At 39.7% G+C, this 23,934-nt stretch overlaps 1 protein-coding gene across 1 annotated transcript in view; it reads left to right on the top strand.

The window, feature by feature from the left end:
* The window catches only part of fbn1 (fibrillin 1), a 67,380-nt gene that overhangs the window by 24,024 nt on the left and 19,422 nt on the right, over positions 1 to 23,934 (top strand). Inside the window, exons 15-49 of the mRNA XM_077563597.1 lie at positions 648 to 770; positions 2,386 to 2,508; positions 4,408 to 4,560; positions 4,871 to 4,924; positions 5,264 to 5,389; positions 5,476 to 5,601; positions 5,689 to 5,808; positions 6,836 to 6,973; positions 7,490 to 7,540; positions 7,602 to 7,727; positions 7,808 to 8,035; positions 8,122 to 8,247; positions 9,153 to 9,281; positions 10,514 to 10,639; positions 11,034 to 11,159; positions 11,249 to 11,371; positions 11,481 to 11,606; positions 11,992 to 12,117; positions 14,803 to 14,925; positions 15,125 to 15,247; positions 15,321 to 15,446; positions 16,764 to 16,886; positions 16,981 to 17,103; positions 17,219 to 17,386; positions 17,955 to 18,023; positions 18,104 to 18,229; positions 19,503 to 19,625; positions 20,101 to 20,259; positions 20,333 to 20,404; positions 21,127 to 21,252; positions 21,330 to 21,452; positions 22,346 to 22,471; positions 22,549 to 22,665; positions 22,758 to 22,883; positions 22,967 to 23,086. Of these exons, the coding sequence (XP_077419723.1) occupies positions 648 to 770; positions 2,386 to 2,508; positions 4,408 to 4,560; positions 4,871 to 4,924; positions 5,264 to 5,389; positions 5,476 to 5,601; positions 5,689 to 5,808; positions 6,836 to 6,973; positions 7,490 to 7,540; positions 7,602 to 7,727; positions 7,808 to 8,035; positions 8,122 to 8,247; positions 9,153 to 9,281; positions 10,514 to 10,639; positions 11,034 to 11,159; positions 11,249 to 11,371; positions 11,481 to 11,606; positions 11,992 to 12,117; positions 14,803 to 14,925; positions 15,125 to 15,247; positions 15,321 to 15,446; positions 16,764 to 16,886; positions 16,981 to 17,103; positions 17,219 to 17,386; positions 17,955 to 18,023; positions 18,104 to 18,229; positions 19,503 to 19,625; positions 20,101 to 20,259; positions 20,333 to 20,404; positions 21,127 to 21,252; positions 21,330 to 21,452; positions 22,346 to 22,471; positions 22,549 to 22,665; positions 22,758 to 22,883; positions 22,967 to 23,086 (4,323 nt within the window). The remainder of the gene's footprint in view (positions 1 to 647; positions 771 to 2,385; positions 2,509 to 4,407; positions 4,561 to 4,870; positions 4,925 to 5,263; positions 5,390 to 5,475; positions 5,602 to 5,688; positions 5,809 to 6,835; positions 6,974 to 7,489; positions 7,541 to 7,601; positions 7,728 to 7,807; positions 8,036 to 8,121; positions 8,248 to 9,152; positions 9,282 to 10,513; positions 10,640 to 11,033; positions 11,160 to 11,248; positions 11,372 to 11,480; positions 11,607 to 11,991; positions 12,118 to 14,802; positions 14,926 to 15,124; positions 15,248 to 15,320; positions 15,447 to 16,763; positions 16,887 to 16,980; positions 17,104 to 17,218; positions 17,387 to 17,954; positions 18,024 to 18,103; positions 18,230 to 19,502; positions 19,626 to 20,100; positions 20,260 to 20,332; positions 20,405 to 21,126; positions 21,253 to 21,329; positions 21,453 to 22,345; positions 22,472 to 22,548; positions 22,666 to 22,757; positions 22,884 to 22,966; positions 23,087 to 23,934) is intronic.

Raw genomic sequence — 23,934 nt, 5'->3', positions numbered from 1 at the left:
ACACCGGCCACAACCTTATGTACTGTACATCAGTGGTCCCCAACCTTTTTTTCACCACGGACCGGTTCATATATGTCCACAACTTTGGCGGACCGGCAACCCAATGGGTGCTTGGCTGTTCGTCGGCTGATTAATAAAAGGCTACGACAACAAACGCAAGTCCACTACCATAACAAGGGTAACAAAACGCGACTGAGATCATTAGCATCTTGACATGTGTCAAGAGTCCGTCGTAAACAGAGAGAATCTGGTCACTTTTCAGAATAAAATATTTTTAAGCCTCGGCTAATCAATTATCCGGAAGTACAGTACGTTTTTTTAATTCTTTCAACTGTGCGGCCCGCCGCGGCCCGGTCCAAAGGTGCCCACGGCCCGGTACAGGTCCGCGGCCCGGTGGTTGGGGACCACTGCTGTACATAATCACATTCTCGGAAATGCAACATTGAACCATGCTGTCTGTTACACCACTTAAAGTTACAACCATTAAAATGATAAATGATTGAAATAATAGCCTTGTAACAATCTCAGTAAGCAGTATGCTGTTTAATGAATGTTTTTTATGACATTATGAATAAAAAATAATGTCATAACATGGTGAGCCACTGTTGGAGCAATAGCATCCATTAACTTGTTTGTGATTGTCGCAGATCAAGACGAGTGTCTCATCCGAAACATGTGTCTCAATGGACTGTGCATCAATGACGATGGCAGCTTCAAATGCATCTGTAAACCCGGCTACCTACTCGATACCAGTGGGCGCATGTGTGTAGGTGAGTTTGTCACATCCTTTTATGCTCACTGATACATACTAATCCTTACCTCACTTAGGCCAGTGTGTCATTGGAGTAGTTGGCTATATTGCAACAAACTTGGAGGGTGGCCACATGCCTGTTATGTTAGTATTTCTGTTATAGGCGTCCTAAGGGCGAAAAAAATCCCCTAAAAAGCCTTGCAAAAATCCCTCAGCATCCTGGCAACATCCCAGCTGGACATGTGGATTGTTGGGGCCTGCCTGTTTATGACGTTCCTGAGCAGCCAGCCCTTCATAAACATGCTCATGTACAGGGAAAGGAACTCGTTGTAAAATTAACATAAGATGGAGAAGATGCAGATTTTCCAATCATAAGTTAGATAGACAACCATTCAAACATTCACTTTTACGAGTTTGCTGTTAGCCTCAGGAAAGAAAATATGATTAGACAGTACAGTGGACTCGTGCTATTTGCAGGGAATTGGGACTGAACCCAACCGTGAATAGCAAATTTCCGCAAGTAACTTAAAGTATCTTCCAACATTGCTGTACCCTTAAAATACAGTACAGTGAACAGTTTACAGTTAATCATGCAGATACCCAATTACCTACAATCAACAACTGTAATAATGATCATAAGAAATTACTGGTGCAGTCCGGTTTAACACAGACGAACCCGTGCCAACAAGGACTGGTGGGAAGCTGTTGCTTCGTCAGCCGCTCACTGGTTCTGACCATTTGCTAAAATTATTGTAAACCAAATGGGCATTGTCATGTATCTATGCTATACCGCTGTCAAACACAAATCTAACGGCAGCCATGTTTGGTTTGATGGCACAACCTTTTGTCTTCTACTGCGGGAGTGAGGTTGAGCAGAGGTTTTGGTTGAGTGGTAACCATTTGTTGTTTCATTAAAAAAAAAAAAAAAACAATACGTTAAATATCAAATAATTAGTATTTTCCCATGAAAATAAAAATGACTAATATTGTGACTTTTTTTTGCAGACATTTATGAATGGTATGGAGCAGCTACTTTGCATAAACATTTGATCTACCGCTTTTTCATTCAACACAAAGAGCAACTGTCATCCAGTGGCCTCTTAACTTCAAAACAGAGAGCAAACCGAGCATTAGAATTGCTAACAAATAAACTAAAAGATGAATACATGTTGTTCCACTTGGCCTTTGGTATGGAGATGCTGACCTAGTTAAGTCATTGGGTGTGTGTGAAGTGTGCTGACGTATGCCGTCATTAACGAAACGTGAGTCAGAATGGTCCCTGGAGTCGCCGTCTGTCTCAGAAAACTGAAAACCATCTGCGCTGCTTGCAGCATTATCGTTTATCACGATCATCAATGTGATACGCTCAAGACCACGGTGATGAGAGTTCATGGAATTGAATCAGGGCCACGGCTTTCACTACAACTTTCAACCCGTCAAGTCATACTCACGAGAAGATATACAACATATACAACGCTGCAGCTAGAAGCGGATTTAATAGAGTCTATTTTGTTCTTTTTTCATGCTGAGCGTGCTCATGTTGACAGAAAGTGGTTTAGCACAACTATTTTTCAAGTTGCTCCAGTAGAAAACAGAAAATAAAAGCCTAAGCACTTTCATTTATCTGCTTCCAGACATTGATGAGTGTGAGACTCCAGGTATGTGCATGAACGGCCACTGCGTCAACACTGAGGGATCTTTCCGCTGTGAATGCATGTCAGGGATGGCAGTTGGCCTGGATGGACGTGTCTGTGTTGGTAAGGAACTCTTCTGCTGCATGTTCAGGGATGTTCTTGTGGACAAAATGAATCCTTTAATTTCCTCATCAATAACATTGAGGAGACAAATACCAGACATATTTTCTAAGGTTAGCAAGATAACTGATTAAGAAGTCTCGTTAATGCAACGAAATTCAAAGTCAGATTTAGTCAATAACGCACCATATGAAATGTAAGTGTAAATGTTTATTCTACAACTAACCATTGTTTCAGCCTCCAGTGAGGGAAGACAAAATTTAAATGGTAAAATGATGGAAACACATTTTCAGAGACTTATTTTACTGGTATGTGTGCAAATGTTTGGCCACTTTAATGAGACCTGAGAATTTCATCATTCTATTGTATTTACTGTACATGATGACTGAGTGATTTTAATCTAAGTGCTAAGATGCTAAGTGTATATGTACATGCCTATGATGGGTGTATATGCTAGCGCATATGCTAGTGCATATGCTAGGTGTATATGCTAGGTGTCTATGTACGTGTATGCTAGGTGTATATGCTACGTGTTGTTGGACAATGTCATTGCTACTTGTTACCTTGTGTCCTCGGGATGTGCCATTTTGACAATGCTTTGCCTGTACTGGTACTCTAGCTTCCAGATGGGCTCGGAGAGCTCCGTTGGCCGAGGAAGGCATGCTATGCCGACTCCAATCAACAAAGTACGTTACGTTAAAGTACGTTAATGGGGCGTAACGTACTTTGTCGATTGCCGAGGAGTCAAAGACGGCATGCTACGCTAGCTCCAATCGACAAAGTACGTTACGTTAAAGTACGTTAATGGGGCGTAACGTACTTTGTCGATTGCCGAGGAGTCAAAGACGGCATTCTACGCTAGCTCCAATCGACAAAGTACGTTACGTTAAAGTACGTTAATGGGGCGTAACGTACTTTGTCGATTACCGAGGAGTCAAAGACGGCATGCTACGCTAGCTCCAATCGACAAAGTACGTTACGTTAAAGTACGTTAATGGGGCGTAACGTACTTTGTCGATTGCCGAGGAGTCAAAGACGGCATGCTACGCTAGCTCCAATCGACAAAGTACGTTACGTTAAAGTACGTTAATGGGGCGTAACGTACTTTGTTGATTACCGAGGAGTCAAAGACGGCATGCTACGCTAGCTCCAATCGACAAAGTACGTTACGTTAAAGTACTTTAATGGGGCGTAACGCACTTTGTCGATTGGAGCTAGCATAGCATGCCGTCTTTGACTCCTCGGCACGTAGCGCATACAACTAGCACAGACACGTACATAGACCCTTGGCATATGCTCGTGGAATATACACCTAGCATAGACACGATATTGGCACGTCACATGCGCAGACAACACGTCACACAAGCACTAGACAAGAGCCGTGGGCATGATGTTATATTTTTGTCACAAATGGAACCCCATACACCAAAGGCAATTTACAGTGATACAGACCTGCATGTTGTACACATTAACCTAGTAGTTTGATTGAAACTATCATGTGAAGCAATATACAGTATCGGCCACTTCAGTGTTGATATCTGTTGATCTAATCACGAAAAACCAAATTTACCTTGTCAATTTTTTTTTTTACATTTGTTATGCTTAATCACAATCTCATGTGGTTAATATAAGTACTAGATTTTCAGCTTCCCAGCAAGTGACATCTCTGCGTGTGTTGCTTTGGAAATGATGTGTTGTTGTTTGGTGAGCGTGAGCTCTAATCAGGATGATTTCAGCGCAGCAGAATGCCTCAAACCTCCGGACATTATGGAGAGGGAACAACCGCATGTTTTCACAATGTTGTTGTTTACTCCCTCTTGTTTCTGTTGTGAGTCCTCCTCCTAGATTCTTCTGCCTCATCTGTCACACACTCACTCTGTTTGGTATGTCCATATGACACAGACACACACATGCGCAGCTCGTGCTATGGCGGCTACAAGCGAGGTCAATGTGTCCGGCCTTTATTTGGAGCTGTGACCAAATCCGAGTGCTGCTGTGCCAGTATCGAGTACGCCTATGGGGAGCCCTGCCAACCCTGCCCACCACAAAACTCTGGTAAGAACATTCAAGTCACATATGAAGTCACCTCCCACCCCCTTAATTCAAAACACACCTATTCGACTTTGGATGGTTTCAGAAATGACACATTTAGACAAACACGCACACATCAAACAGCCAAATCTCAATTCAATTGGTCCCACCAATTCAAATCTCTTTACAGAAGCCAGCATTGCACCACATTAAGGAGACATCTTAGTCCAGGCTAAATGACAAAGCATATAAACGGATAATAACATGGTATTAAATGTCTTGAATTTGAGAAAATGTTATGATTTGACTGACCAAACTGTGTGTTATGTTGCAGCTGAGTTCCTGGCTTTATGTCCAAATGGCATCGGCACAACTGGAGATAGAAGAGGTATGTATGCAACAGTCTGTTGATTCTTTATTATTGCGACAGGGCTGCATAAATCAGTTATTTGAGTATTATTTCTATTTTTATGGCTCCCGATGGGGACAGTCGTGGCCAAGAAAAGGATTTCCAATCTTTTACTTTATGTTCTCTTACCCTTGTCAGTGAACCAAAAAAAAAAAAAAAGATAAGCATTAGATACATTATCCATTAATCAAGAATATGTATGTTGGTTTTGTTTCGGAACAGATCCAAAGTAATGTTTACTCTCACTATCAATCAACACGGATTAGTGGTTTGTTCTTTGTGCATGAATGTGTAACTGGCTCTTTTTTGTCCTCTCAGATATTAACGAGTGTGCCCTGGACCCGGATGTGTGCCAGAATGGCGTGTGTGAGAACATGCTGAGAACATACAAATGCAACTGCAATGAAGGCTTTGAAGTAGACCTGACAGGCAAAAATTGTATTGGTAGGTGGATTGGCTTTTCACCAGGCAGACGATATTGTACATCAAAGCCTTGCCCGAGCAAAATCCACATTTGTGTTTTTCCTCAGATATTGACGAATGTCTGATAAACAGCCAGTTGTGTGATAACGGCCTATGCAGGAACACACCTGGAAGTTTCACCTGTCAGTGTCCCAAAGGATTCAACTTGAATTTGGAAAAAGATATCTGCGAAGGTCTGAGAGGCATTCACTTTTAATAATGCCATGTTTGCCGTCGAGAACAAATACATTATTGATCTTTTTGGTCATTTTGTTTTGCAGATGTGAATGAATGCGTGTCTAGTCCCTGTGTGAACGCAGACTGCGTCAACAGCAAAGGGTCATTTGTATGTTTGTGTTCATCAGGCAGTTCGCTGGACAGCTCTGGGCTTGAGTGTATAGGTAAGTATACCGATACTGATACCGATACCAATTACCAATATCACGGGTACTTTTGATACATAAAATTTACACCCACAAAGAAAATGAAAGATAATTTTAAAGAAAGACTACTGTAGCATTTTCCTTAAATTGCATGGCACTAATTTCTAGTTCCTGCTACTAAAACAGCCACAAGAGGCTGATCCGTCGCGAGTACCGATACCTTGAAACAAGGCTTGATATCGGCCCAAAACTGATATATGGTATTGGTACACGCCCATACCTAGTTTTTTTTTTTGTACCATTGCTTTTCTACAGATCATTAGTATAATACTTAATCTGTCAACTGAACTTAAAAAGCTCAAAAACAATCCGATCCAAAAGGCTATTTTGGCATTTTCTTCTGTCATGGCACATTCGTACAGTATAAAGTGGATATAAAAAGTCTACACACCTCGCTCAAATGCTAAGTTTTGTTTTTGGGATATAACATAAATCACAAAATATACCACAAAAAGCTGGAAACCAGGGTTGTTTAGACTTAAAAAGTTTATTTAAATGTTTATTTATTTAATTTAAAATGTAATTTAAATATGCAAGTATGCAAATTCTTGGCCATAGTTCCAAACTATATCTTTCGTGCACACATGACATTTCTCCTTACCAAAAGAACACTATACCCCAAGAACACTATACCGCCAAAAAAGAAAGAAAGAAAGAAGGAAGAAAGAAAGAAAGAAAGAAAGAAAGAAAGAAAGAAAGGAAGGAAGGAAGGAAGGAAGGAAGGAAGAAAGAAAGAAAGAAATTTGCCAGAAAAAGACTTCTGAACTTATTCCAAGTAACCGAATCAGAGTTGATTAAAACGGTGGCTGGTGTGTGCTGACTCCCATTTAACATGAGTTTGAATGTGATTGGTTAATTCTAAACAGAGCCACATCACAGTCATAACATACTTCAGATATTCCAAGACTCAAATCACCTACTGTACTTTTTTTCTACATAACCTAATATAAATGGATATTCTATGTTTATTTGTCGGCTGAATTAGAGACGACTAAGAGCACTTGTTGGCTGAAGATGGTAAATGATGTCTGTGAAGTCAACATCAACGGGGCAACTCTCAAGTCTCACTGCTGTGCCACACTAGGAGTGGCCTGGAACAGCCCTTGTGCCAAATGTGAAAAAGGTAAACTCGCTTATTAAAGAAGAAGTCAACCCAATTATTTATATATATTTTTTACAATAATATGTTCTATGCAGCCACACTAGTCGAAATATGGTATTCTGGTTGATATTGTGTTAGTGGAATATGAGTTAAGCAGCAAAATACAGCAGTTTTTATCCATCTCAGGGCCACTTGCTGTCGACTGAAGATGACGTCAATGTTGCTCAGGTCTCAGGTAACAACCAATCACAGCTTAGCTTCAGAAAACTGGTGAGCTGTGATTGGCCGTCGCTGAGCCCTGACCAACTTTGATGTCATCGTCAGTCGACAGCAAGTGGCAAAATGGCCGCCCCCTGTGATGGATGCTTCATAACTCATATTTCACAAATGTAATACAGTATTAATCAGAATGTTATGTTTAGACTAGTGAGGTCACATATAGCATATTATTGTCAAAAAATGTTTAAGGCTGACTTCCACTTTAAAGTTTGCTCGCTTCAGGAAATCACCCTAAATTGCTTTGTGTGTCCTTCTCAGATGCCATCTGTAGTAAGGGCCTTGCTAGAGTACGAGGAAATGTGTGTGAAGGTAAGTTTTTCTTCGACTCTGTGTCTGAATCTGAACATAATTCCACTCATGTTTCAATCAGATGTGGATGAGTGTCAAGTTTTTCCTGGAGTGTGTATCAATGGCAAGTGTGTCAACACGCACGGCTCCTTTTTCTGTCAATGTCCTCCTGGAATGACTGTTGATATCAGCGGCAGAACCTGCATCGGTAGGTATCACAACTTCCTGCCTGATGTATTTGAAAGTGTACAAGTGATAAAATGGCTACAAATGTCCTTTTAATCCCAGACTTGCGAACAGAGCATTGCTACCTAACACATGAGGATGAACGTTGTGGAGCGGCCATTTCCGGAAAACACCGCGTGGATGCTTGTTGTTGCTCAGTGGGAGTGGCCTGGGGTCCGGAGTGCGATGAATGCCCGGAGAAAGGTACCTCGGAATATGCTCAGCTTTGCCCTCGTGGACCAGGCTTCTCCCACCGTGGTGACTTCATCAATGGAAGACCCTTCCTCAAAGGTATTGCATTTTTCAAATGTCGAGATATAACCCACACTGCTTCCTGTTTCTTCCTTGACCACTCCTTGTCGCTTGTCCCTTCTCAGATATAAACGAATGCAGGATGATCCACGCAATTTGCTCAAATGGGAAGTGCAGGAACACCATCGGAAGCTTTCGTTGTCGATGTGATAACGGATATGCCTTGGATTCAGATGAGAGAAATTGCACTGGTGAGTAACAATGAAGTCATCGCGTCATACTTGAAAAACTATAATCCACGTAGTCGATGAACAACAGTCAGTTTATTTTAGTTCAACAAAACACGCCGTTACATACACCATACCTTCTCTCACACTTGAATTTATTTAACTTAGCACATTTAATGTGCCCGACTTATGACTAAGTATCCATTTTTAGACCAAGATGTTTGGTCAATGTGATACTACACACATGTTGAATGTAAGTGTGCCAATATTAATCAGAGGGCAATTATTGTAAAAACTGAGAGCTGCTTGTATTTAAAGGACTCTGGCTGGTAAGGTCTTGTTGCTGTTGGACCAGGCCTTCTGGTTAAATTTCTCACTTGAGGCTTTAAGAGCATGAAACAATAATACGTAATAAATTACATTTTTCTGTTAGAATCATTGTGATTTATTAATTTTTTTAAAATGTATTTTAATTTTTAATTTTTAATTTTTTAATTTTATTATTATTTATTATTTTATTATTATTATTATTATTTATTTTTTTATATATATTTTTTATATATACTTCTTTCATACTGTATGTATGTGTCAACTCAATGCAAATTCACTCAACTTTATTCTTGGAAGAACCACAGCTGAAACAAACAAACATAAATAAAACATAACATAAATAAAGACTTGAATAAAAATTGATCATAAAACAATTAAAAACAGTACAACAATAACAAAAGTTTAAACAATACATAGTCTCATGCTGTGTTGATTGATGTTTTTGTGTTGTTTCGATTCATACAAATATGATTTCCCATGATGTTACATTTCATAAATATTCCTTGTATATTTTTTAAAGAATGCCAGCAAATAAGTAACTGCTCACTGTTGTTGTTGTTGTTGTTAAATGTTTTGCTTTGTGTCCTTCTTCCTCGTAGACATTGATGAGTGCCGCATCTCTCCTGACTTGTGTGGACAGGGCCGATGTGTCAATACTCCAGGAGACTTTGAGTGCGAGTGTTTTGAAGGATATGAGAGCGGCTTCATGATGATGAAAAACTGCATGGGTAAGAGATTAATACTAATAAAATTACACTTGAATAATATCATGTACGGGCATTGCATTATCTCTGTGACTTTGAAGGTTTGTTTTTTTAATTATTCCTATTCTAATTTGGGCATCAGAAAGAAAGCCTCCCTCCAAATCCGAAACTGCCTATTATGATTCAACCATTCAGGCGTTGAATGCAGTGCTGTACCAGGGATATAGTCAGTCATTTGGGGGCCCAAGGAAAAAAAAATTTAAGCAAAAATGTTGTCTAATGTTAATCATTATATAATTAACTATAAAGTGCGAATGTGAAAACATTATTTTTATTACCAAATGAATCATTTGAAAGATTTTACTGTAATTGATAAGAACATTAACCAAGGTTTAATATATTTGACCATTTTGACCCGTCACGATGAACATGACTGTTACTCGCTCCCTGAATCAAGTCTGCACATGTGCGATGAGAAGATGGAATAGTCCATTGTATAAGAAGGGAGGGGGGAACACTTGAGATGATCACAACTGATTCAGCATTGTGGTGTGATTTTATGCACACAAATTAAGACTGAAACACTAAAAAAATAGCTTTAAATCAAAGAAAACTTTATTAATCAGTTTCTATGACATGTTTGGGGGGGGCCTGGAAAATTTGGGGCCCCGGGAAATGGCCTGTTTGCCTAATAGTAAGTCCACCTCTGTACTCTACTAACATGTCAGACCTGGAACGTACTGTTTAAATGGCTGATGTAATCTTAACATAAGCCTGCATGCAGCCCTTGCAGCCCGTCACTCAAATCGTTTTTCATGGTAACATAAAGATAATTGCCCTATATTACATAGTTGAACTCAACGCATTATACAATAACGCACATGGACCCGCCATAAAAACGAATTAATGTGCAGCTTCCTGTCTTACCATCTGAGAAAATACTTATTGCTCTATTTCTGTTCTGAATTACATTTAGCCAACCTGATTAAAATACTTGAGCAAAGTGCTCACTAAATGTTGAGCATCAGTGCTTTTGTTGGCTGAGGATGTTAGCCCTTGATTGGCAACACAATAACAAAAAAAAGCAGGTTGGGTTAACAAAGGAAGCCAGACTTAATGATTTATGCCGCCTTTAATGAATTACTTCATTTGAATAAGTCATTCCTAATCACTAAAGTCACCAGACATCCAGTCATCCAGCCAGACAGCCAGAACGTTTTTTTTTTTCCACATAAGTCTTTCTTCTTCCCCATTAGACATCGATGAGTGTGAACGCAATCCACTGCTGTGTCGGGGAGGCGAGTGTGTCAACAACGAAGGCAGCTTCCAGTGCGTGTGCCCCGAGGGACATGAGATCGCTCCCGATGGCTCGGCCTGTCTAGGTGAGTGATGAGGTTGTCAGAATGAAGAGCTGGGCGGACCGTTTAAAATCCTTTTCATTTGAGCCTTTATCCATTCCTTTGGCAAATGAAATTCCCACTTTGGCTCTCCGGCAATAAAAAAAGGTGTGGATAGATGATGAGTGGGGAAAAGCTTGTCATCAAGTGGACAGTTGGAGTGACAAGTGTTGGCTCCTTTCCATCCTTCTGCCTGTGAGATATGTGTGCTCTCTGGGGGCTCGGTGTATGGTCCAAGTGTCTGAGTCAGGTCATTAGATGCTGATAGATGCATGAGAACCAAAGACTTGACACTGGCAGAAAAAAAAGATGTAGTTTAACTATGTTTAAAAAAACAATTGAAAAATAAAGTAAGTAAAATGCCATTTACTCTCCCCAGACATCAATGAATGCGAGCTGAGCGACAAGCTGTGCAGGCATGGCCACTGTGTCAACATGATTGGACGCTACCAGTGTGTCTGTGACACGGGTTACAAATCTACCGTGAACAGGCTGGACTGTGTGGGTGCGTGCTTCATATATTACGTACAGATAAACATAGGGACAATACATGCTAGCAGTATGTCATATTTTTATCGTCTGTTTTTGTTCCAGACATCGACGAATGCACCATTGAGAATGGAGGGTGTGAAAATTTTTGCACAAATTCTGAAGGCAGTTATGAGTGTAGCTGCAATAGTGGATACGCTCTAATGCCCGATGTGAGAAGCTGCACAGGTAATTAGCATGCGTCACGTTACACAGGTGCCGTCTGTGTAAATGTGAAGTCAGTTTAAATACTGACATTTCAATGCACAGTAATGATGACTGACATTTTTCTTTTCAGATATTGATGAGTGTGAGGAGAGTCCAGACATCTGTGACGGAGGCCAGTGTACCAACACGCCGGGGACTTACCAGTGTCTCTGCTTCGATGGCTTCATGTCATCCGAGGACATGAAGACCTGCCTGGGTAACGGATATCATTTTATGCCCAAAACAAAACTAAGCAGCGTAACACTGTATTGTTTTAGCTGGGCGGGAGGGGGGTGGGGGGGACTTCTGATCAATTTAAAGGTTATCCAAAAGATGTGTCATGAGAATAGGATTTTATGACTCAGAGTGGGTGAGCGAGCCGTGAGTAATATTGTTGTTGATGATATTAAAGTGAACATTGTGGTAGAGAGGAATGTGTGACATTTAAATGCGTGGTTCCAATGAGAAAGAAAACAAAAAGCCCAAAACAATGATTTGAGCGCTTAGAAACGGGTCGGCATAAGTGCCCATTGTGCTGCTAATTAAAATAAAACACATGCTTGTCCATCATGTCACACTCTTTGTCTTTGTTTATTCTTAAGATGTGGACGAGTGTGAGCTCAACTCCAACATCTGCCTGAGTGGGAACTGTGAGAACACTAAGGGATCCTTCATCTGTCACTGTGATCTGGGATACTCTGTACGCAAAGGAACTACAGGCTGCACAGGTGAGCGGCACCGACTTGGCTACATCAGCAGGTCCGCCATATTGGATGTGGCAGTACTGCCATTTACTTACTGTAAATCTACAATTTACAAAGTTAATGCAAAAATTCTCTGTGTAATCTGAAAAAAACACATGCAGGTATAATGTATTTTTCCAATTGTTATCATTAGCTGATTTATTTTTATTTTTTTTGTGAGTCAGTTGACAGTGTTAGCAAAGCTATGAGAATGCTTTGATAGCATACAAGCCTTAGCCAAAGCTAAGTAGCGCCTTATTTAAAAAAACTAAACAATAAAATTAGTTGTCAATTATATTAAAACAGGTAGTGTATATAATTGACAGTTTAAAAAAAACACTATTACTTATGTACTGTACTTTTTGTACTTTTTTCCCCACCCGTCTATTTTGTTTTTACACATCTGTGCTTACATTTAAGTACAGAGTTTGAGTACTTTTGCCACATCCGCCAGTCAGTGTCAAAACGTGTGAAAGTGAGGAAGTAAAGAGTTGTGTCTGCGCTTTGGTTGAAAAACTGGTTTAGCGAGGGAGAATGTCTGGCTAACCAGAGGTAGTTCTAGCATTACTCAACATCATCCGAGACCACACACACACACACACACACAAACACGTCACAACATAGGAAACAGGAGCAGTGATTCTCGCTTTGAAACGCATGTACAGTATCACATTGCACCGGTGTTTATACCGTATGCTGCTCTTTCATTAAGGCGAGTTAAACATTACGTGATAGTTGGAGGAGCTCTGCAGCCTGTAATCACCTGAGATGGCTCCAGAACACATAAATACAAAGCCCATCCAGCCCGATAGCCTGAGTCAATTCTGATTTATAATGGCTCTTAAAAGACTGCTGGAGAGGACTAGTTGACAGCTTGGATTGGGATCTGGTCTGGCCTCATCTTGCTTAAATAAGTCAGACGCACACTCAGCAGCAGCATGTCTACCTTCAGACACAAATAAACAGACTGTCTGATGTGTGGTTAAAAGTGGCTATACACACACTTGCCTTCGAAATATCTAATACAGCCAATTCTGATTCACTGTTTGGGAACTTAAAGCTCCAGAGTACTGAGGAACAATGGCGGTAATTTCTCTGCATAACAATTGCACAAAATAGGCATACATTTCTTTGTAAATGTATTACATTAGCATTAGCATCTTAGAAATGATGACAAAATATATGCTTTTTCCCCCCCAAGATATAGTAGTGCATTGCTTCTGCAACATGTTTGTCATTTTTATTTCTCATGACAAAAGCTTGCCCCAAAAATTTTAACACAAGGAAAACAGGAAAAAAAATAATCAAAACCAAATCAACAAAAAACACAAACCATGACATAAATCGTCCTGTCTTCTTGTGTGGTATTCACAGCGATCTTGTTAAGAAAACAAAACAACAAAAACAAAAAAATGGTAGTTTCCCCCTTGACTCAAGTCACGAGTCCCCAATTGCATGTGTGAGGATGAATGACATCTGGTCAAGCATTTGATGACGTTCTCACCAGGATAATGTGTCAGTTGCATCCCACAACACTGAAACCCACAGGCAGGGTCCGTGACTTTGTTCATTATTTATGTGTGTTTATTAGCTGATTGAAAAGTTTAAATGGGTGGAGATGTCCGAGTATGAGTTGTGTCTTAGCTGTGCTGGAGAAAATCAAGATGATATACTAAAATGGTGGCCTTTTGCACCGCAGGTGCCAAAATAGCAAGCATTTTTACTTTCAGACATGATGTGAAGCTGGCACAGATTTCTCTTTATCTGTTTCTCCTTTGTTGCTCATCATCTGTCAAACATTTGTCCCAGAACTTCATCCTTGACACCAGCTGTGGCCGCTGACACACGTCTTGCCTTGTTTGTGTTTTACATTTGCACATCAGAATGAGTTCCTGTTTAATGTGCTAACATCAAAGCTTGGAGGAAAATTATATTTAATTCCTTCCGTGATCCAGGCAGTTTTATTTGCTTTCAGCCCTCATATTAACCCCATCATCAAATGCAGTGTAAATAAGTCATAACCTTTCTTCGGGGCAGACCATAAACTAGCACAGCTGATCTCTAATTGAGTGATTTGAATTACTACCCTCGAAAAGAGTTTGTCTCACGAGTGCTGGCAACTTTGAATGAGTTCAAAACAGATAAACAAAATAGATGCCCTCATTGTGAACACCCACACTGAGTTAAAGCAAACATAAGATTCTTTCACAGAGTGGCACATTTTTCAAATGGTTTGGTTACTTCTTCCACTAACACTTCCAATTCCATCACTTAAAACTATGTTGGAGAGGAGAAAGGAGAAGCGGCAGTAGAACAGGCCAAAATCCAGATTTCGGGGTAAGGCAGGGCGAGAGACTAGTTTTGTGGTTAGCCAAATGCAAGAGTAAGTTGGAAAGCCTGTAGTTGTATGTGTGTTAGTGTTCGCTATCTTGACTTCAGTTGCGTGATTAAACCCCCTGCAAGTGGGTGTTTTAGTAGCGGTGATAGTTAGAATACTATCTTCAGCCAAGTCAGCCAAAAGGTTTTAGTTCTGTCATTTCCCGCTTTTTACTTTGATGCAGTTGAAATCCACTGAGCTGTATTACGTAAAGACACCCACCGGAATGAAACAGCAACTCAAATCTTTTAACCATGACGTTAATATCAATTTCTTTCACCTCTCTTTGACAGATATCAATGAGTGTGAAATTGGAGCGCACAACTGTGACAGACACGCAACATGCACCAATACAGCAGGTAGCTTCAAATGCAACTGTGCTCCTGGATGGATCGGCGACGGTATTAAATGCACAGGTAAGTCAAATATTACACAGTCAAATAAATGTGGATTCTACAAATATAATAACACGCTTCCCCGAAATACAATTCTATAAAGTATTTTGTAAAGAACTTGCAATTTCATATCAGTTTAACCTTTTATTCGTTCAAATGTTTTTGACCGTATACTGTACACAGATTTGAATGTCACATTATGTTTGAATTGTTTGTAAAGACCTGGATGAGTGCTCCAATGGGACCCACATGTGCAGCAACAACGCCGAATGTCTCAACACCATGGGCTCGTACCGCTGTGCATGCAAGGATGGATTTTCTGGGGACGGCTTCTATTGCTCAGGTCATACATTGCAAGCCCGAACCCCGACTCAGGGTATGTAATAAATGATTCATTAAAAGACCTCCCATTGCAGATAGCGATGAGTGTGCAGAGAATGGGAACCTGTGCGAGAGTGGCCACTGCCTGAACATGCCTGGTGGCTACCGCTGTGAATGTGACATGGGCTTCATCGCCACCGCTGACGGCAAGGCTTGCGAGGGTAAGACAAGATCCTGGCAATGCAGGGTTGAATCATTTAAAATGGTTTTGTCATGAATGGTAACTTGTTTATCCTCTTGAAAAAAAAGTCCATCAAATGGGACTCATGAGGCATTGGAATGGGGCATGAGGAGTCATGCACAAATTAATAGATTGGTTTTGGTTGAATCCGTTGCTGCGACACGAAGGAAAAAGGCGGACAAAGTAACCTACTAGTTTATCATGCCATCACAACATCTGTGGATTAATAAATAATCGTTGAACTATCAACAAAGCATTCTGAAAGTATGTGGCTAGTATGTGACCATTTTGTTTGATTATCCCAGACAAGTTCAAAACTGATTGCATAAACAGTGAGTGAAATGCTGGACATAGGACTGTAGGTCACACAATGTGTGCTGGGAAAAAAAGGGCATCTGGTCACCTTATGTTAACGCTTGACAATTCATGAAGCTGATTTAAAAATAAAAATGCAATATTCAAACTATTGAGCAAATAGATGATTGCGTGTACAGAAGTTGACTTTAACGATAACTATATAAGCTCAGTCCATTGACCATTTATGAAATGAACACAATAAAAAAAACAGGGCGCAGATGACTGTGATTCATACCTCATGCAGGATCTAATTGAATGAATGGATACGCTGAAGTCATTGTATGGATGTGTCAGACATCCTGAGATGACCTTTCCTGTCCTTCCTTTTCTTAGTCACAAGGAAAAAGGACAAGGGGTATAGTATGAAACATTTCAAATCCAAACTGCAAACCAGTTTTCCGCTTCAATGGAGGCAAGGCGATCAACAATGCGTCTGCTTACATTGCCTTGAGCATCTGACAGTTCCTTGCCGAGAAGGCTGGCGCAACTTCTCCACTCATGATTCTACATGATTCCATTCCATTCCATTCCAATCCATTCCATTCCATTCCTCTTCCTCAAGCTTGTTCGACTCATATAGGGAACTGTTTGAAATACGTGGACGACATCAAGATGGCAGAGAAGGCTGCGAAAGTGGATTAGACTCCAGGAGGCTTAAATCAAAAGGGAAAAGTTGTAGTTTGGGTTTGAACTCTATCTTGTTACAATAGTCCTGAAAACTTCTCATATATACGTATATATGTGTCAGTCTGATTTCTGGACATGTTTTGTTAACCTCCCCAAGTGTCAATATGAAGAAGTTGTGAGCGAGGCCCTCACTTCCTATTGCAGGCTGACAATTTTCCACCCATGATCCTATAATCCCTCAACCCTCGGCCTCCCCTCCCTCTCTCTTGTACCACCTCTTCAGGATTTCATCCTCTCCCTTTCTATTTCACAGACATTGACGAATGTACCTTCGCTGACATCTGTGTCAATGGACGTTGCAAGAACATTCCAGGCCTTTTCAGATGCGAATGTAACATTGGTTACGAACTGGACAGGAGCGGAGGCAACTGCACAGGTATGATCGCTGCTTCCGATTTTGCCTATTTTCCATGTATTGCACGTGTATGGAAATGACACTGTTCAAACTTTTTGCATTGTTTTTTTTTCAGATATCAATGAATGTGCAGACCCAACCATTTGCATTAATGGAATTTGTGTTAACATCCCTGGAAACTACCACTGTAACTGCCCCACAGATTTTGAGCTTAACCCCACCCGGGTGGGATGTGTAGGTGAGACATAAAAGCGCCTCTAAATGTTGATGATTAGTTACTGACGATATAGGGAGGCGAAGGTAAACAAAACAAACACACCTTTTTTTTCTTTTTTTCTTTTTTTCACAAACAGACACTCGCTCTGGCAGCTGCTATCTGGATGTGCGCTCCCGTGGAGACTCATCTGAAAACCTGGACTGCTCCAATGAGATTGGAGTCGGTGTTTCCAAGGCATCTTGTTGCTGTTCTCAGGGCCACGCTTGGGGAAACCCCTGTGAATTGTGCCCGCCTCTCAACTACAGTGGGTCAACAAGTCCTTTCTTTGACATGACATGCACTATACTTGTCTGTTCACATTGCCAATTGAGGATACTGTGATGTCATTTGAGGTTTGCCACGGCATGTGGAATTGCAGCGAGCACGTCAACCCCCCGTAAACAACATAAACAAGAAAAATGGTCTGCATGAGCCGTTGGGCTGTGATGAGTGACAGTTTGCTGTCGTGTATGATTAGTCACAGGAAATGAACCAATTTGCTCATTAGAACCGTTGAATCAATTGAAGTCATTTCCTGTTGTTATTACTGTCAGCAGAAATGTCAGGCTTGGATAAATGTTGTCATTCAGCACACTGCCAACATTCAGGCTTCAGACTGACTCCTGAATGTGCATATGTGTAAAAGATGGATGGATGGTGTGAATGATAAAAATGACTTGCGTGAAAATTGCCTGCAGTTTTATAAGAAATGCTTTCTATGGAACAAAAGCATCTTTATGATACTTCCACCTATTTCACATAACAAAGCTACACCAGATGATTTTTGTGTCGAGTTGATGGTTTTTTCTATGATTTCTCATTGTGCCCTACAGCCGAGTATAAGACCCTGTGTCCAGGCGGCGAAGGCTTCAGACCGAACCCCATCACCGTCATCTTGGAAGGTGAGATGTGAACATTTGAGCTAGAATGACTCCTGCACGTAAATCGTACCCTCATTGTGATTTTTTTCTTCTCTTGACAGACATCAATGAATGTCAGGAACTTCCAGGCTTGTGTCAGGGAGGAAAGTGCATCAACACCTTTGGGAGCTTCCAGTGTGAATGCCCGAGAGGTTTTGCACTCAACCAAGAGACCAGAATCTGCGAAGGTATTACGTGACCAAGTCGTCCGTCTGCACTGAAGCATTACAGTTATCCCAAAAAACAGGTTTACTCAAATGTATCTAACCTATTTTCACTCATTATTGTCTAAAAAACATCAAGGCTTTCAATCTTGAGGCGCCATAATGCTGCACGGTTCCCTCAGATTGAAGAACACTCCTCAGACATTTGAGCGTTGAGAGCTAATAGATTTGTATTTTCAACACTATAATAATGCATAGAAAATAACAGGTGAAAATTTTTAATGATTTGTAGAAAAAAAAAACGTATCACTATATCGGGACATGCAAGGTTTCTGCCCGACAACAACGCTAAATACGTATTTTGCAATGCACTGTAAATTTTAAATCTACGTTTAACTTGATTAAAACAATGAGCAAATACCATGAATTGGAAACCATGATAATAAAAACAGTTTGACAGGGCAGTGGGAGATAAAAACTATGACCAACACCAATCTAGAAACGCAACAACATTTAATGATTTTCTTTGAATTGTAATGACATCACACACTATATTCTCTTTTGCGCAATATTCTGTTTAAACTTTTCTAATTAATTGATGCATGACAGGTATAACTGACCTGCAGGGACTGATGTTCAAACCCAGCAGTAGTCACGTTGATTCCTACAGGTTCATTATAACGTATCCATCGAAAAACTCCCTGGCCACAACATTAAGAGTGAAAATGTTAGCTATGAGTCTTGTATAGTTCCTTTATGATGAGTTTTTAAGAGGGCCAAGGGCGTTCTTATTGCTCAATGCATTCATTACATGCATTGTTAAGTTTGGACCGTTGTCAACTAGAAGAGATTTTAGTGTGCTCAGAGGGTTTTGTGTTTTGTTTTTTATCTGAATCTTTCTTCCCCCGCCCATGCAGACTCACAAGTGATCCAATTTCACTCAGTTCTCTATGGAACCACAAATGCTTTTCACAAATACAAAAAAATAATTCTCTTGGACTTTTATTCCATGATATACTGCCGGCACAGGCACTCAGTCTTCTTGCTAAACCAGACTAATTGTCTGTTAAAAATGGAACACAGATGTAGCATAGCTTTGAAATGAATCTTATCTTACACTAAAAAAATAAATAAAAAAAACATAATAAATAAATCAAATACATGTTCATTGCATCGAATTATTCATTTAAATTGGAAATAAAAATGTGTCATAAAACGGTGACTTTGTCAAGTACTTTCCTATAAGTAGCAAGTGAGTAATATTAATCGAATAACCTTTTTTTTTTTTTGTGCACAGATATCAACGAGTGTGAGCGTCCAGGTATTTGTGGGCCTGGCCAGTGTTACAACACCATCGGAAACTACACCTGCATCTGCCCCGTGGACTACATGCAAGTCAATGGAGGCAACAATTGCATGGGTACGTCTACTTGCCATATATGTGAAATGTAATTACCCTCTCCACCAATGAGTTTATGTTAGAATTACAACATTTATCACTTTAAATTGAACAATGACGATATCAGACACGTCTGTCTCGTTCTGTCGGCCATGCTCTTAACTCAAAACACTTATCTTAAATCATCTTCCCCCAATTAATAAAAACTTTAACTAAATTACTGTAAATGACTAGCTGTATAAGTGAATAACTGCAGTTATTTGTATTTGTTGTTTTTTTGCAGAGGATAAAGAATATATGCCCATGAGTATTATTTTGTCCGTATGTGTTGAAATATCAATTGCTTTGAGCATTATAACTATTCCTTAGCCCATGCATGTCATTCCTCATTATGTGTTAGCAAGCATTAAGCTAGCCTACTCAAAGGCAAAGACGTGGTCAACATTAGCCAGGATTACAACAACCAATTATTGACCTATTTTGTCATCACTTACAGATATGAGGAAGAGCTACTGCTACAGGAACTTTTATTCCGACAATAGAACATGTGACGGAGAGCTCAACTTCAACATGACCAAAAAGAAGTGCTGCTGTGCCTACAACATTGGTCGTGCGTGGAATAAACCCTGTGAGCAGTGTCCTGTGCCCAGCAGCGGTGAGCCAACATCTACTCACACTCATACTGTACAATCGTAAACACACACTAAAGTGAACGTTTCTCCGCTCAGATGAGTTTGCCATCCTGTGCGGGAGCGAGAGACCAGGCTATTATATCGACATCACTACTGGAAGAGTTATTGGTAACAGTTGAAAGATGACAGTTGAACTTCCACTCACAGGAATATTTAGGCCTAACTTTTAAGATTTATGTAATTTTTTTACATAACAAATTCCCTTTTTTTTTTTTTTTGCACAAACCTACCAAATAAACCTTATGCGATACATATCCATTAGTCTAATAAAGCCTATTTATTTGGAATGCCTAATCCTAAGGTCTATTTAGTATTAATAAAGTATAATTACTTTTTATTTTGGGACATTTTTAGGATGTCTGCATTTAATTTCATCCCAAAAGCATAAAAATGTAAAAAAAAAAATTTTTTAATGGACTTAAGTGTTTTTCACATTGTAGAGACAACATGATATTTATCGTGTATAGGTAAACTTATTATTATGAAATTCAAACAATATACTTTATGTATTTTAGATAAATACTCTCATTATAAATTAGAGCAATTATACTTTATTAATACGAAATATATAAACCTGAGGATTAAACATTTCAACTAAACAACTAAAAAGGCTTTATTGAAATAATGAATATGTATCATATAAGTTTTATTTGGTAGGTTTGTGTTAAAATTATCTTTAAAAGAAAAAAAAGAAATAGAAATTTGTCATGTTAAAAAATTACATAAATCTTAAGTTAGGCTTAAATATTTCTGTGACTGTACTTTTACTTACAAACTTTTTTTGAGTAATGTCATTAAATATTGAATGTTTATCTTGCTCCTTGCACTAGATATTGATGAATGCAGGGAAATCCCAGGCGTGTGTGAGAATGGAGTATGCATCAACATGATCGGTAGCTTCAGATGCGAGTGCCCCATTGGCTTCATCTACAATGACAAGCTACTGATTTGTGAAGGTGACTGACTTTCCATATCCTGGTGTACAGTATATACCAGCTCAAGCTGATAACAATTGCCCTTCTCCTGTTCTTAGATATCGATGAGTGTCAGAATGGGCCTGTGTGCCAGCAGAATGCGGCCTGCTTAAACCTGCCTGGGAGCTACCGCTGCGAGTGCAGGCCTGGATATCGCCTCAGCCCGACAGGACAATGCTTAGGTTTCTTATGTCCTTCAATTACACCATTTTTTTTTACTGTCGCTTTGGCTCTTCACGCATTCTGCTGTGGTTTAAATGACTTCTAATGTATCAGGAAATATTATAAAGCTCTGGTAGAAATACAATACAAACGTAAACATCAGAGAGGAGGTGTCAGAAAATTGTTTGTAGATTACATTGTACATATATATATATATATATATATATATATATTAGGGGTGTTAGAAAAAATCGATTCGGCAATATATCGCGATATTGCAGCGCGCAATTCTCGAACCGATTCGATATGCGGCCAAATTGATTTTTAAACATCCATTTCTTATGGGAATATTCAACAAAACGTCTTACTTAGGGTTAGGATTCACATATCAAGCGTGGAAGAATGTTATATTAATGGAACATTAAGCCTTAATATTTTATTTCAGCGCTGTTCTAACATGAAACAGACTGCAACCTGAATTTTCAGATAAATCAATACATTTTCATACAAATCTTACAGTGTATATGTACAAGTTTACTGCTTAGTATTTTCTAAATTTGAGTTTTAAAAAATCACAATCAATTTAGAGATTCGTATCGGGATTAATCGGTATCAAATCGAATCGTGACCTATGAATCATGATACGAATCGAATCGTCAGGTACTAGGCAATTCACACCCCTAATATATATATAGAGAGAGAGAGAGAGAGAGAGAGAGAGAGAGAGAGAGAGAGAGAGAGAGAGAGAGAGAGAGAGAGAGAGAGAGAGAGAGAAGAGAGAGAGAAGAGAGAGAGAGAGAGAGAGAGAGATGAGAGAGAGAGAGAGAGAGAGAGAGAGAGTGAGAGAGAGAGAGAGAGAGAGAGAGAGATTTCTTCTTGCGCTACATATGAGTTTGTTTGTCTTTTCCTTTAGATCGTAATGAATGTGCCGAGAATGCCGGAGTTTGCAATCCTGGTCAGTGCTTCGACACACTAGGGAGCTACCGCTGCCTCTGCCCCAATGGATTTAAAACAACCCGGGACCAGTCAATGTGTGTTGGTAAGTCATTTTTTACCCTCACATTGTTGTTTTTCCGAGTAAGTGCTATCACGTTTGAACTTAAAATAATATTTTAGACACGGACGAGTGTGAGCAACAAACCTGCGGCAACGGGACCTGTAAGAACACCGTGGGATCGTACAACTGCCTCTGCTACCCCGGATTCCAGAATTCACAAAACAGTGATTGTATAGGTACCGTATATGCGTATTTGCATTGAAAAAGGATGTGTGAACCATAGCATGTATTTAATGGTAATATGCAACTGCTTTTGTGTTGCGTTCAGACATTGATGAGTGCTTAAGCCAGAGGGGTCTCTGTCGTCACGGACAGTGTGTGAACACTGTGGGCAACTTCCTGTGTGTGTGCAACGATGGCTATGAACTTACGGCAGATGGAAGAATGTGTGTAGGTAAGAAAGAGATTTTCTGGTGTACTGTACTAGAGGATGTATGAAATTTACATGATGCTCCTCATACCTCCCTTTCTTCTCAGATATAAATGAATGTGTCGTCAATCCTGGCACATGCGGCGTTGGCACATGTTTGAATCTGGATGGCTCGTACAGATGCATATGCCCGCCTGGATATTATCTCCATGAAGAAACCTGTGAAGGTAACCTTAACGTGAAAGCAGACGGTCGCTCGCGAAGCCTAGTAACAAGCAATCGCGGGAAAGAAATCGGGATCTGCGATGTAGGTCCACACCAAAATGGTTTCTTCCATTATCCGTTCCGCATACCTCCGCTTTATTGTAAAGTCATTTATGGAATTATGCTAGTGACATATGTACAAACGTGCATAAAACTATAGGCAAAAACAGAAGTGCCTGCCTTACACTTTATGCTTGGTGCAGGGGCAAATGAGTTACACACTTCATAAAATGGTGGACATGCTTGAGTTTGGAAAAAAGTGGAGAATTTCAGGTCATTTTTTTTGGTAAATTTCTATATGGAGGTTAAGATAGAAGAATATGGAAATAATGAATTTTAAACATTTTTTTGGTCTTAAGAAGACATCAATGCAAAAATAATGAATTTAAAGGCATGAGATTTCAACAGATTTGTTTGTAAGTAAGTTTATCCAGGTATAAATATTGTATTTAATAATATATTATTTAATTAAATAACAAAAACACATTTGAAGTTAAATATTGTATTCGATGCAAGTTAAATGAAAAGTGTCTCACTCCTGAAGCATTCCCACATATGTTATTGCGATTTTTATTCTCCACACTTTTTTGACGTGTAATATCACCCACATAATACTTCCGGTTTACACCGTTCAAATTTCAACTTGCTTCAAAAATTCACGCCTTTCGGGATACATCGTCTGATTTTACAATTCTTACAGTATTCGCACAATTTAACGTTAAATGTCAATTTTTCCCCGTTCATTTTTAATGGGACAGACAAAGAACTTTTTCCAAGTCCCACTTTCCACGCCCACTTCCATACATAAAGC

Source organism: Vanacampus margaritifer, chromosome 4 (assembly GCF_051991255.1).
Source record: "Vanacampus margaritifer isolate UIUO_Vmar chromosome 4, RoL_Vmar_1.0, whole genome shotgun sequence".
Classification (NCBI taxonomy): domain Eukaryota; kingdom Metazoa; phylum Chordata; class Actinopteri; order Syngnathiformes; family Syngnathidae; genus Vanacampus; species Vanacampus margaritifer.
The sequence above is the reverse complement of the archived record's forward strand: the minus strand, read 5'-3'. Positions and strand labels throughout refer to the sequence as shown.